A 13,148-nucleotide genomic window follows, 5' to 3' on the forward strand; every position below is an offset into this window, starting at 1 on the left:
CTCTACCTGGAGCATTTTCAGAATGTTTCGAATTAAAATCCAGTTACCTTTAAATGGATTTGATAATATTGGGAAGTGGGGGAGAGGGAAGGGGAAAGAGAAGACAGTTTTATTAGTTCAGGGAACTTTCTATCATTTTCCTTAATTCATTCAACAAACATTTTGTATATTTACTGTGTATGAATCACTGGGCTGTGTGCCTTGGGGAGTGAAAACGGGTATTGATAGGAAAAGAGATCTTGGAAGAATCACAGTTCTGTACGGGGACGTGGTCTGTGCTGAAGGGAAGACATGGGTCAGGCGCAGTGAGAGGCCTGAGCCAGGGCGGTAGTCAGTGTGGCACGCCAGCCTGTCCCCCATTTGGATTCTCTCTGTGCAGCCCATCGGTGCTGGATCGTTTGAATGCTTTGCTGGAACCCGGAGGTGTCCTCACTGTTAGTGAGAGAGGAATCATCGATGGATCCACTCCCACCATAACACCAAATCCCAATTTCAGGTATTTATGCCTCTTAAGTGTGTGCCTCAGAATCTGACAGCCTTGATGTCAGAGGTGACCATTCATTAGGGCCACCTTACGTATCGTATTTGTACAGTCAGTCATGAGCATGTTCATGCACTCATTGATTTAACAAATATTTACTGAGGCTCTGCTATTTGCCAGGTGCTGGTGTGCTTTGGGGGGGCACAGCAGTAAATAAGAAAGATGAGGTCCCTGCCTTGGGTTGGTGGTGAAGGCTGGAAGCAGGGAGACCAGTTACAAGCCTTTTGCAGTTCAGGTGAGAGATGATAGCTTAGACTAGGGCTCTCAGATCAGTGGGACTTGCTCATGGGGTTGTGGGTTAAGAAAAGGAGGAAGCAAAGATGGCATCTAAGGTTTTGGCTTGAGTAATTGGGTAAAAGGGTGCCATTCATTGAGAAAGGAGAGACTGGCAAAGGAGCAGGTTTGGTGTGGGGAGGGTTACCAGCAATCAGCTGTTTAGCTTTGGAGGTAAGTGTGAGCTGTCAGATAGCTAGATGCAGAAGTTGATGGTCATTGAATGTTACGAAGCTAAGTGTTTCTGGAGAATACACTGCTCCTTTTTCTTTTCTCTGTAGGTGAGTTAGAATAATTGATGAATTAGCACTGCCTGATGTGGGGAATATCTGAAAGTAAGAATTTTACAGTCCTCAGTACTAAAGTGCACTGGATATTCAATACTTAGTTCCTTAGGAAAATAGGTTTAGAGAAACTGATTTGCTGTATTGATGCATTTTGGAACTAGAGGATAGAATGCAGATGTAAATAGCATCTGTACATTGAGTTAGCAGTGTCTCTTTTGATGAGCTCCCTGAAGATGAGCCACGTATGATTTTCCCTCACCAATTGTTGCTGAGCTGCACTGTCAGTTGCACTGAGATTTTGATTTTTTTTCCTTTGAATTGCTATACTACTAGACTTTTTCTCTCAATGGATCCTGTTCATGGAGAAATATCCCGAGCTATGAGGAATCGTGGACTTGAAATCTACATTTCAGGAGAAAGGGATGGGGGCATCCCAGATGACCTGGATCTGAAAGTCCTACTGCACAGCCTTGGGTTGGTGGGGGACAGTGTGTGTGACATCCTTTTGGCTTTGCACTCAGAGACCCGAAGTGCTGTTGTAGGTAAGGTGCTTGACTTCTAGGCCTCTGCAGGGTTTTCTTCCTCTGGAAGTTCATGTTACTCCATTTGACTGCTAGTTCAGGAGTTCTTACATTTAGTGTACATAGAAATAGAAATTACCAGGAAAGCCTGTTAGTAATGTAGATGCGCTTGGTACCCTTCTTCCCCAAGAGATTGGGTTCAGCAGGTCTGAGTGAGGCACAGGAATCAGCATGTTAAAGAAGCTTCCTGGGGAATTCTGATGCGTGCAGTCAAGAGACCACACTCAGAGGAGTACCTGTACTGCTTTTCACACTGAGATTGATGAAGTTTGTCCTGCAAATCTTCACGGTCATCATCAAATCTCTTGAAGGTTGAATAAAGACGGAGCTTTGAGTTGTTTAAAACAGACAGGTGTTACTTCTTCTAAATGTCCAAATATACAAGAAAGAGCAGTAATAATAACAATAATGAAAAAATAATGGAATGTTACTTATTAAGTAACTACTCTGTGTTAGGTGCAATGTTGGCTGCTTATTTAGTCCTCACATTAGTTCTGCAAGGTAGATTTCCATTTTACAGATAAGGCTCAGAGAGGTAGATTAACTTGTCAAATCCAAACAGTTAATAATGACAGCTGGGATTTGAAAGCAGGTCTGTTGAATTTCAAAGCCCATGGTTCTTTCTGGCACCATGCTCATTTTGCCCCCTTCAGTGTGTGTCAGCTTTAGATCCAAGGGTCTTTGTGGCCAGGCTTTATCACATTAGTAAATGAGTCATCTAGTCACTTCCCCAAAAGGTACTGCTGACAGGGAAGGAGGGGAGGAGGGCGGAATAGGAGGCAAGGAATGTGAATGTTCCCACAAGTTCATTGTGTGCTAGTGAGCCCCTATAGTCCACTTGGAAGGCTTTCTAAAATAAGTATCTGGGTGGATTTGAGTGGAAGTTTGATGTGAAGGTGAAATTTTTCCATTTTCATTGGAGATTTTTCAGAATCTATTGCTCATGGATGGCACTATTTCTTCTTTATAGGTTCTCCAGCGTCCTCGTTGTCAACACTCATTCAGACAGCCTTACTCATTGTGCAGTACCTACAGCGAGGGCTGAGCTTAGACAGAGCCTTTTCTGAAGCATGCTGGGACGCATATGTCCGTTCCCAGGCTTCACCAGCAAACCAGAAGGTACTGTGAAGTGTCTCACACAGCTTTCTACTTTATAACATTACAGGTAATAGGAGGAAACTTTATTGGTGGCAACTTTAATGACCTAAGAGAGCCATCTGCAGTTATGCTCTAACAGAGATCTGGTATCCAGGCACTTTTCTGGAAAATAGCGTAAATGTAAATATTCCTTGAAACTTGCCTCTCAGCAGAAAAAGTGAAATTTAGCTTGTAATGTATATTGAGGAATGTGTCTGAGTGTTGTGAGAGGATCACAAAGGGTCTAGAAAACTACTGTTACCCTGCTAGTTTTTGGTAAGAGCACTTGTGTCTCAGTGCCCGTACACCATGTGTTTTTATCTCCTACCAGCTTGTGCAGGCTTTACTGGAGAAACATGTTTCTTCTCTGCAAGCACATGAAACCTGGGGCAACTCCATTCTTGCCACGGGGCTGTGGCCAGATTCTCTGCCCTCGGCTCTCTCTGCTACGGAAGATTCTCATCTCTCTAAAGTCCGAGGCGATGGACAGATCTTAGCATATTGTCTCAACAGGCTGAGCATGAAAACGAGCACCTGGGCAAGGTTAGTGGAGCCTTGAGCTTCTGTGTCTCTTTGGCATCTTGACTTTTCCTTCCTCCCTCCCTTCCTTTCTTTCTTCCTTCTTTCCTTCCATCCTCCCTCTCTCCCTCCCTCTCTCTCTCTCTTTCTCCCTCTCTCTTTTTTTGATGGTAATGGTCATGACCCAGCATATTTGACCAGAATGTTACGTGGCCATTTTCCACACAGTTCTGTTGTTTGTTGTGATATTGCTCCCTATTTATTATTTATTATAGGTGTGTGTTTTAATTGTCCCCCTTTGGAGGGGACTCATGTTTTCCCTGTTAACCTCTTTGATACATTAATTGTAAAGTTATTGTCTTGGTTCTTTGAAATATGAAATGAAGATTTAACCCTAGTACTAACTTTGCCTATTGCAATGAATTTCAGGATTCAGCCTCTTACTTTGCCAGACTTAGAGAAAATTATGCAGTCCTCCCACCCGGAGAGCTTAAAATTCAGTTCAGTTGAAATGGATACTTACTGGATCGATGAACCAGATGCTCTGGCTGTGGCTGTTAAATTGCTCATAGAAAGAGCAACCAATCAAGACTGGATGCTCAGAGTTAAATGGCTTTATCATTTAGCCAAGAATGTGCCACAGGGGCTTGGTGAGTAGAGAGACTTACTTTGTGTAATGAGGGAATTTAAGTACACTTACCCGGCTTTAGTAACTCAGCAGTTGTTTTACTCTCCGGCTACACTGTTAAAATTACATCTGGGGGAGCTCCTAGCAGGACGTATATGACTTAGCATTACTGCTTATATAGCTGTTAAAATATTAAGGAACACATCTGCCCTTAGATGTTCCCTGAGAGAAATTTTTTTTTCCCCACGTAATCCTTAGCATTTCAGGATCCATCCAGCTTTCTATCAAATCCAGAAGGAAAATGTACTATATTATGTTACTTTTAAGTTTTTGAACATCCTGCTTTTTTTTGCTGTACTTACTCTGCTGCACATGCATTCTATCTGGGAAAGGGTTGCTTTTGGTAAATTTACTTCCCATAAAAAGTACATAAGATTCTAATCTTATTTTCGTTCCAGTGCTCTAAGTGGTCGTGCTTGATTTCTTTGTACTTTTTTTTCATTCCAAGAGAGGGAAAAGCAACAGTTAACAACATTGTGCAGATTGTAAAGTACAGGACGTGGAATTTGTTGGTAGAACTTGTTGACTAAAGTAATTGAGTTTACATGAGTCTTTCTGCTCCACGAGAACTTGTAGCTAAGCCAGTGTATGTGTATATTATTGTGTGGTACATGTGATGTCTAAACGTGTAGAGAAAAATTGTATAAATATTCGTATCTGCGGCGTCCTGTGTGATAGCTACTAGCCACAGGTAGCCACTAAAATGTGACATGTGACATGGCTACTGTGACAGCAGCTATAGAACAGAAAGTTCGAATGGACGGCAGTGCTTCAGATGCTAACGTTTGCTTCTCCTTCCTCCACAGAGTCAGTACAGATTCATTTGGAAGCCAGTGCTGCATCTCTTAGGAATTTTTACTCAAATTCTCTCTCATCTGGGGTCAGTAATGTCATCAAAATATTACAACCAAATGTAACAGGTACTGCACCTGACTTGATTTCTAGCTCTCAGCACTCTGGGGAACTTGTCCATTGAGTTCATGGGAAAAAGATCTGTTACAGCTCCCACTTGTAACAGTTTTTTCTAAAGAAGACTCAGGGTATCCAGATGCAAATTCTGCTGCTTTTTTTGAAATTATGCATTTATTCTTCAGTTTCTGAAAGAGGATGATGACACACAATGTAGTGGGAAGAACACGGGAGTTGGAAGACTGGGCTCCAGTTCCAACTTGGCCACAAACTGGCTTGTTGATTTGGGGCCCATCATTCACACTTGCTGACTTTGTTTGAAAAATATGGGAATTAAATTCATTCTTCTGGGGTCCCTTTCACTTATGACTTTCTGTGATATACTAGTACTGTTAACAGAAACTGTGATCTATTTTGAGACAAAGGGGAAACAGTACAGGATCAGTTTCTTCAGAAAATAGAAAACCTTAATGATGAAGTTATAAAGCCTTAAATACAAAGTTACAAAACAAAATCATAATGATAAAAGGAGTAGCCATCTGAGCTATCTAATCAAATGAGGTATTCAGAATTTCTCAATCTTTATCTGATGTTGATCAAAACATACTGTTACCCATTTGGTTCAGAAAAAAATATTCGTGATGCTTTTGTGCTAAACCTTATGTTTACATAATTATAATCTTATGTATACTTATAATTACCTTATGTACACTAAAGGTAATGGGGTAAATGGTTGAGCAGAAATCAAACAATAGAGAAAACTTCTGTAGTAGTCAGATTGCGGCTGAACCTAATTATGGCTTTCCAATTATGAAGGAATTTTGGTCTTTGGGAACACAGTTCTAGAGTAGAGTGGTAGGTTCCCTTTGTAGCAGACATGGCTTGCCCTCTGTTGGCACTCATTAGCTCGTCTTCCTTTTTCCTTTTCAGCTGTGTAGCTCTGGATTGTGTAGTCTTGCTGGACTTTGGGATATGGGCCCCCATGTGTACCTTGCTATTCACAATAGGCATTTGTTAGGCTACTCTATGGTGGATGCCTTCAAAACTTGAAGTGCTCCACTGACCCATCCAGCTCAGCCACCATCAAATTAATGTTCCCATCGTTTTGTCTTAACCTCTTCCGCTGGGCTCTCAACCTCTGGAGCGGGTCAGAGTCTGATCGCTGCTGCTTTACAGAAGAGATACCGAGCTTGAGCCAAAGGAGCAAGAAGTAGCAGCAGCACATCCTGTGATTATAGGAATATAAGGAATATAATAATAACCATATAAGAAATGGTTTTTAAGGGGAATAATCTTGAGTTGCTTTTCTTATTGAAAGCAAACAATGAGATGTGTTCATTCATTTTCTGCCATGTAAGTTCGTTTTTTTATGGTTAATGGTGAAAGATTGGGTAATTAAGCCCATGGATTCTTTCCCAACCAGAAGCGGGAGCTGAGCAAATGAATACATTTGTTGGAATGTTTATGCTCTAGCAGAGGTTACCTTTCTACCCTACGGTGGAATGAATTTTCAGGGCTAGAAGAAATTTTGCATTTAGAAAGGAAATAGCGTAGAAGCTGTTGAACCCTACTTTTCTACTACCATGGACTGAAACCATTTCCCTGGTCCCTCTCTTCCCCGGCAGGACTCAGTGTGATCAAAGTAAAACAATGAAAATCCTCAACTGAAATTTGCCAGGCAAGGAGTTTAACTCCAAAATTCTACCTTCTGTTTTTTAAACTAGATGAATATGTGATCCCTCTGGATCCCCGATGGAATATGCAGGCTTTGGACATCATTAGAAATTCGATGGACTTTGACCCACAAATGGACCAGCCTGAGCAGCTCTTTGCCCTTTTAGAGTCTGTTGCAAACAAGTAGGTGAAGTCTACTGTTCTGGGTGCTGTTTGCCTCGCTGTACGCCATGGCTTCACAGATTATACCTTTCCTAAGCTATACTTGACAGTCTTATGGGTGTTTAATTTTCTGAACCTGAGAAGTGGTGGGTGTCAGACATGATTGCCTTCGTCACCACCTCTCCTTCACGCTCCATGTGCAGCAGAATCATTCTGACCCTGATGTCCAGGTGCCTGTGAATGTGACAGGTTCTTAATAATTTAATAGGGTGCTTTAATAAATACACTAGTGAAGCATTAGTGGTGGGATTTGTTTTATGGTTAATCTTTTATCATAGGATAGTTGTGTTTCCACTCTTTTCTGTGTGATTCTCAGCAGCTCCTTGCATTTTCACATGTCCTTTCCTCAGCCATCTGTCTGCCCCGTCAAATGTTGGAGATGTACGTACATAGTGACCTATGGTATAAATTTACATAATTGTTATATAAGTTGATCTTTCCTCACCTTTAATTTAATGACCAGTAATATTTTTTAATTGGCCATTAGTGTAATAGATTTAAAAAATAATTTTGTAATTGAGGTATAACGTGCATTACAGAAAAGTACACTAATGATGATTATATATTGTTTTGATGACTTTTCACAAAGTGAACTCACTCATGTGATAATGTAGTAGCACCTCTGAGGCCCTCTTGTCCCCCCTCCCAGCAACTCCCCCTTCCTCCTCCCTAGGTAACTTCTAGCACTGCAGGTTAATTGTGAGATGGCCAGTTTTAAGAGTTCGCAGCACAGTTTGTCATGTCATGGCAGAGCAACACAGTGGGGCTGGGTGGTCTACCTAGCCCTCTGTCTTCCTACCCCCAGCTCAGTTGTCATCCCTCTTGCTGCCGTCTCTCTAGTCCAGATTTTGCAGAGGCACGAGGGGAATGGCAGGTTGAAGGAGATTGATGTTCCAAAGGGTCCTCAGGATTCAGCAGGTAGAGGCTGTAATAAGTATTATTAACCAATACCTATTATGTTATGGAATCTCATTTCAGGACAATCATATATCTTGATCGGGAAAAACGGATTTTTACTGAAGCAAATTTGGTTTCTGTTGGTGGCAAAAAGTTAAGAAATAGTGTTTTGAGAATGTCCTTTGAATTCCATAAAGGTAAGGACATTACCTTTACTTTCTTCAGTTATGCCTCTGACTGCATAATGTTGCTGAACAGCTGATGCCATGGTACTGATTCCTTTTGATTTGCTAGCTTGAGTTTGAACATCTTCCCTTATTCAGTATTTTTGACTAAGTGCTTTTTTACACGTCCTTGATCTCATTTACTTTTTATAGCAACCATGAGATAAGCCTCATGAGAGAGGAAAGGGAGGCACAGAGATGCTCAAGGTCACATCTCTAGCAAGTAGCAGAGCCAGAACTTGAAACTTGTTCTGTTGGCTCAACAGTATGAGCTCATAAGCATTTGGTTATAGGTTCTTTCTTCCTCCTTTTTTTTTAAATTGAAAAGATAACGGTATTTCTTGGAAAATATTCAAACTATTATAGAAGCATAAAAATGGAAAAAGTCTCCTCTCGCAGCAGCTACTGTTAATAGTATATTTGTTTATATCTTCTCACATCTGTCTGTATTATCTATCCATCCAGTCATATACACACTTAGAATTCGTACTTAAACAATTTTGTATTTAAACAAATGCTTTTTTTTTTTTTTTTTAATTAAGACGTTATGAACATCTCTAGGTATACACGACTAACTTGCTAACTTAATAATAGACAAAGATTTGCTTTCAATTTTGACGTTTCAAATTGACCCTTGTACTGAGAATAACGTTAAGTTGTAGATTACTGTTGATTTTGAAAATGTCCAGAGATTTAAATCTGATCAAATGTTCTTATTTTGTTTATACCAACTCTAAGATCCAGAGAGCTATCACAGCCTGCCCCATGAAATCGTGGTCAATCTTGCTGCTTTTTTTGAACTTTGTGATGCACTAATCCTGCTCTGGGTACAGTCCTCCCAGGGGATGGTGTCTGATGCCAGTGTTAATGAGGTAAGGAGATGTACCTGTTTTTATCTTAAGCAACATATTTCTTGGCACAAAGATTCTTAGGGGCAAGACCAACTTCAGTGTTGTTATATGTACAATATTATTTGAGAAGTTCTTAAGAATTTAAATAGATACACATATTTTAAAGCTTTATGGGGTTATAACTGACATATAGTAAGTCGCATATAAAGTGTACAGTTTTGTATGTTTGACATGTGTACACCCGTGATACCATTACCACAATCATTACAGTGAACCTCTCCATCACCCTCAGACCTTTTCCTCTTGTTCTTTTGTTTTCTCTTCTTTTTTCCTGCCCCCCACCTCCAACCAGGTATCCACTGATCTGCTTTCTGTTAGTGTAGCTCAGTTGTGTTTTCTAGTATTCTATATTGTTCTTTGTTATCTGGCTACTTTCACTTAAAATCATTTTGAGGACTTCCCTGGTGGTCCAGTGGTTAAGACTCCACACTTCCAATGTAGGGGGCACAGGTTTGATCCCTGGTCAGGGAACTAAGATCCCATATGCCGCATGGTGCAGCCAAAAAAATAAAAATAAAATAAAAATGAAAAAAAATATTTAAAAAATCATTATTTTGAGATGCATCCATATTGTTTTGTGTCTCAAGAATTCATTCCTTCTTATTGCCAAGTAATAGTCCACTGCATGTATGTATTACATCTTATTCATCCACTCACCTGTTGATAAAAATCAGAATCTTAACAGTTATACTTCAATTCACTTAATCCTTCTTAGACATGATTGTCACATATGGACTAAATTGGGCTTGAATCCAGATTATTCGAGTAATTCTGGTTAAACTAGAATTGTAGGTCTTAAACTTTTTAGTCTCAAGACCCAACCCCCCTCTTATGTTCATAAAAGTTACCAAAACCCTCAAAGAACTTTTGTTTATGTGTTTACATGTATCAATATTTACTTTATTAGGAAATAAATCTGAGAAATGTAAAAAATATTTATTAATGTGTTTAAGAAACACAGTAACAAATTCATTTCATGGTAATATGAATAACATTTTTAATGAAAAACAACTATTTTCCAAAACAAAAATTAAGAGGAGTGGAACTGTTTTACATTTCTGCGAGTTTCTTTAATGTCTGGCTTAACAGAAGAAAGCTGGATTCTCACACCTGCTTCTGCATTCGGTCTCTTACAGTATGTTGTATGGGTTGAAGTTTGTGAAGAAAAACTGGCCTCTATTTCATGTGGCTAAGAGATTGGAAAGGGAGGAGTATTTAACAAACATTTCATATAACTGTGATATTCTTCTTTGATTCTATACCACAGGTTGACAAGTGTTAGTTTTGTAAAGGTTACTTGTAATGTGGAATCTGATCAAAGTATCACTGATCTTGTCATGCGTTAAAATCTGTTGGCCTGGCTTGCAGTTTGGATGGACTTTTAGCCTTGCATGTATGGTCTCATGCACTGGTAATTTGGAAAGTATTGTTCAGTGAGTTATCAGATCTTCCAAATGTTGACACATTACCTTTTTCAATATAGATAAATTTAAAAAGTCCCACTCATGAAAAATTACCACAAAAAGGTACCTCATGAAAAAATCTGTAAGTATTGGGAAGTTGTCAAACTCTTAGTTTTTCAAAGTTCTAGGTTTTACTTGAAGGTTCAAATTCTGTCATCAGCAGCAAATACTCTCCTGTTTTTCTTGAACTGACAGGTTGACTTCATTCATTTTCCACACAGTGTTTGCCAGACACCCAATCACAGTTTGTCCCCTCCACCCTCCCCGCCCTGTTTTTGGTTACCATCAGTGCAAATGTCAACATAGTGAAAAAGGCAAATAACGTGACATTATTATGAAAACAGCTTTGACATCATAAAACCTAAAAGGAATCACTAATCTTGAGACTACTGTAAAAATACATAATTAGAAGGACAGCTAAGTTGGAGACTCACAATACCTGATTTGCATTAAGAAGCTACATTATTGAAAACAGTAGTTATTGTCATAAGGATAGACATATAGACCAGTGGAACAAAAAAGAGACTTCACAAATAGACCCTCTTATATGGTCAGTGAAGTTTTGGGGCGGGGGGGCAAATATGCAAAGGTAATTTAATGGGGAAAACAGTTCATTCAGCAAATGGTGATGGAAAAACTAGATATCCATATAATATAAAAATGAGCCTTTACCTGCTACCTTACATCATATAGAAAAGTTACCTCAAAATGGGTCGTAGACCTATATATAAAAGCTAAAATTATGAACCTCTAAAAGAAAACATAGGAGAAAATCTTCACAGCTTGAGGATAGGCAAAGATTTCAGGGCATTCTTCATAAAAGAACAAAATTGATGAATTCAATTTTGTCAAAATAAAGAACTTAGCTTTAAGAAAAGGAAAACACTGGGAGACACTGTTGCTAAATCACATATAAATTTTATAGACAAATAATAAGACAGCCCAATTTTTAAAAATGAACAAGAGAATTTGAATAGATGCTTCTCAGAAGATAAATGAATGCCCAGTGAGAACTTGGAAAAATTGCAACATCATTAGTTATCAAGGAAATGTAAATTAAAACCACAGTGCGGTGCCACCCACCAGAATGGCTAAAATTAAAATGGTCAACAGCAGCAAGTATTGGCAAGGAAGTGGAACAAACTGAAACCCACCTACACTGCTGGATGGGATACAAAATAGTGCAGCTGCTTTGTCAAGCAGGTTGGCGGTTTCTTATAACATTGCGTGTACACTTACCACGTGACCCAGTAATTCCATTTTCTCTGATAACTGAACTTCAGATAATAAGAGGAAAGAGCTTTGCCTTCTCTGACTGCCTTAATATCCCTAAAAATACTCCAGTCGGATGCTAGATCTTTAACGTGTTGTGTGTGTTGAGTATTGATTAATGATTGAAGTCAGTGTTTTGTGTCCTTTACTGGGAGACGTTTGTGAGCAGTTTTGGTTTACTTTGTTTTTAGATCTTGGCTTCTGTGCGGTGGCGGGACCGGTTCTGGACCGTGGCCGATGCAGTAAAAGTGGATGCACCAGGCCTGGCCTTGCTTGCCCTTCACTGGCACTGGGTTTTAAAACATTTGGTTCGTCAGATCCCCCAACTCCTGATGAACCACGAAGACAAGTAAGAGTCATATTTAGAGTAACAACGTCAGTATCTACAGTATTGATGTTAAAGGGAGGAGGGTTAGGAATTGAAACGTGCTTCTTCTTGGCTTTACTTTGGTTTGTCCCCTTGGCCTGTTGGTGAATGTAAATCAGATATAAAATGTGAGTGATGTTCTTACCATCCAGCATTTCCCCCTTTCCTTACTTCCCTTCTGCCCTTTATCTCCTTTGTTAAAGATATTACAAAGAGGTTCAGACCGTCTCAGGACATATCCAGAATTGCTTGGGGAGCCCAACTGGTGGATTCACGGGTATAAAGAAGTTACAGAAGTTTCTGGGACGACCGTTTCCTTTTAAGGTACGACTTGGAAGCATGTAGTAAACACAAAGATTTGACCTCTTTGGCAGCTCTCCTGGAACATGGGGACTGCCATTCAACTATACTCAGCCTTGCTTGCAAAGCTTAATTCTTAAATGTTCAATGAGTACTATTAACTGACTTGTTAAATGTTATCATTTTATTTATTCTTGAGACTTTTAAGGCTGAAGTAGACTTTTAACTTTATTACTGTGAATATCTTGAGATCTACAGGAGTAAACCAACTTTATGTTTTATAGAATCATTAAGGAAATATTTAAAACATTTTTTTTCAGCCATGAATAGGCTGCTAAAAAGAACTACTTTTCTCCTCTGAAATAGGCTCTCCTGGGTTTTATTGTTTCAGGACCAGCTGGTGGTGGAGTGTTTTTCACAATTGAAGGTCTTTAACAAAGCCCTTGCCATCAGAGAGCGGATGCCTGCCCTTGGGGAGAGTGGATGGTGGGAAGACATTAGTCGGCTCCAAATGGTTGCTTCTGAATGGACATTAAAGAAAAGTCTCCTACAGGCCTGGGGATTGGTCCTCAGTGCTAATACTCTGGAAGATGTCAACCCAGGTAATATGCTCTGGAGTTTGGCTAGCTGACAGATGTTCTAAGCATATCCTCTGCTCTGCAGCCAATAAGTTTTATTTATTTATTTATTTATTTGCAGCCAATACGGTTTTTAAAGTTTTCCCTTAGATATTCTCCTTTTATTTATTTATTTATTCCCTGTATACTATACCGACCACTAAATAAGTATCAGGCATAGGGCTAAACTTTTTCTTTTTTTTTTTTTTTATTTTTTATTTTTTGGCCACACCACGCAGCTTGTGGGATCCTAGTTCCCCGACCAG

General features: G+C 39.6%; 1 protein-coding gene across 2 annotated transcripts in view; it reads left to right on the top strand.

The window, feature by feature from the left end:
• Positions 1–13,148, top strand: part of MDN1 (midasin AAA ATPase 1) — a 156,733-nt gene that overhangs the window by 88,274 nt on the left and 55,311 nt on the right. For both annotated transcript variants that reach the window (XM_068551457.1, XM_068551458.1), the window contains exons 45-56: positions 380–496; positions 1,435–1,643; positions 2,653–2,801; positions 3,151–3,362; positions 3,768–3,988; positions 4,833–4,946; positions 6,660–6,792; positions 7,810–7,925; positions 8,691–8,824; positions 11,790–11,947; positions 12,169–12,289; positions 12,657–12,867. In XM_068551457.1, coding sequence (XP_068407558.1) covers positions 380–496; positions 1,435–1,643; positions 2,653–2,801; positions 3,151–3,362; positions 3,768–3,988; positions 4,833–4,946; positions 6,660–6,792; positions 7,810–7,925; positions 8,691–8,824; positions 11,790–11,947; positions 12,169–12,289; positions 12,657–12,867 — 1,895 coding nt within the window. The remainder of the gene's footprint in view (positions 1–379; positions 497–1,434; positions 1,644–2,652; positions 2,802–3,150; positions 3,363–3,767; positions 3,989–4,832; positions 4,947–6,659; positions 6,793–7,809; positions 7,926–8,690; positions 8,825–11,789; positions 11,948–12,168; positions 12,290–12,656; positions 12,868–13,148) is intronic.

Source organism: Eschrichtius robustus, chromosome 9, assembly GCF_028021215.1.
Source record: "Eschrichtius robustus isolate mEscRob2 chromosome 9, mEscRob2.pri, whole genome shotgun sequence".
Lineage (NCBI taxonomy): Eukaryota > Metazoa > Chordata > Mammalia > Artiodactyla > Eschrichtiidae > Eschrichtius > Eschrichtius robustus.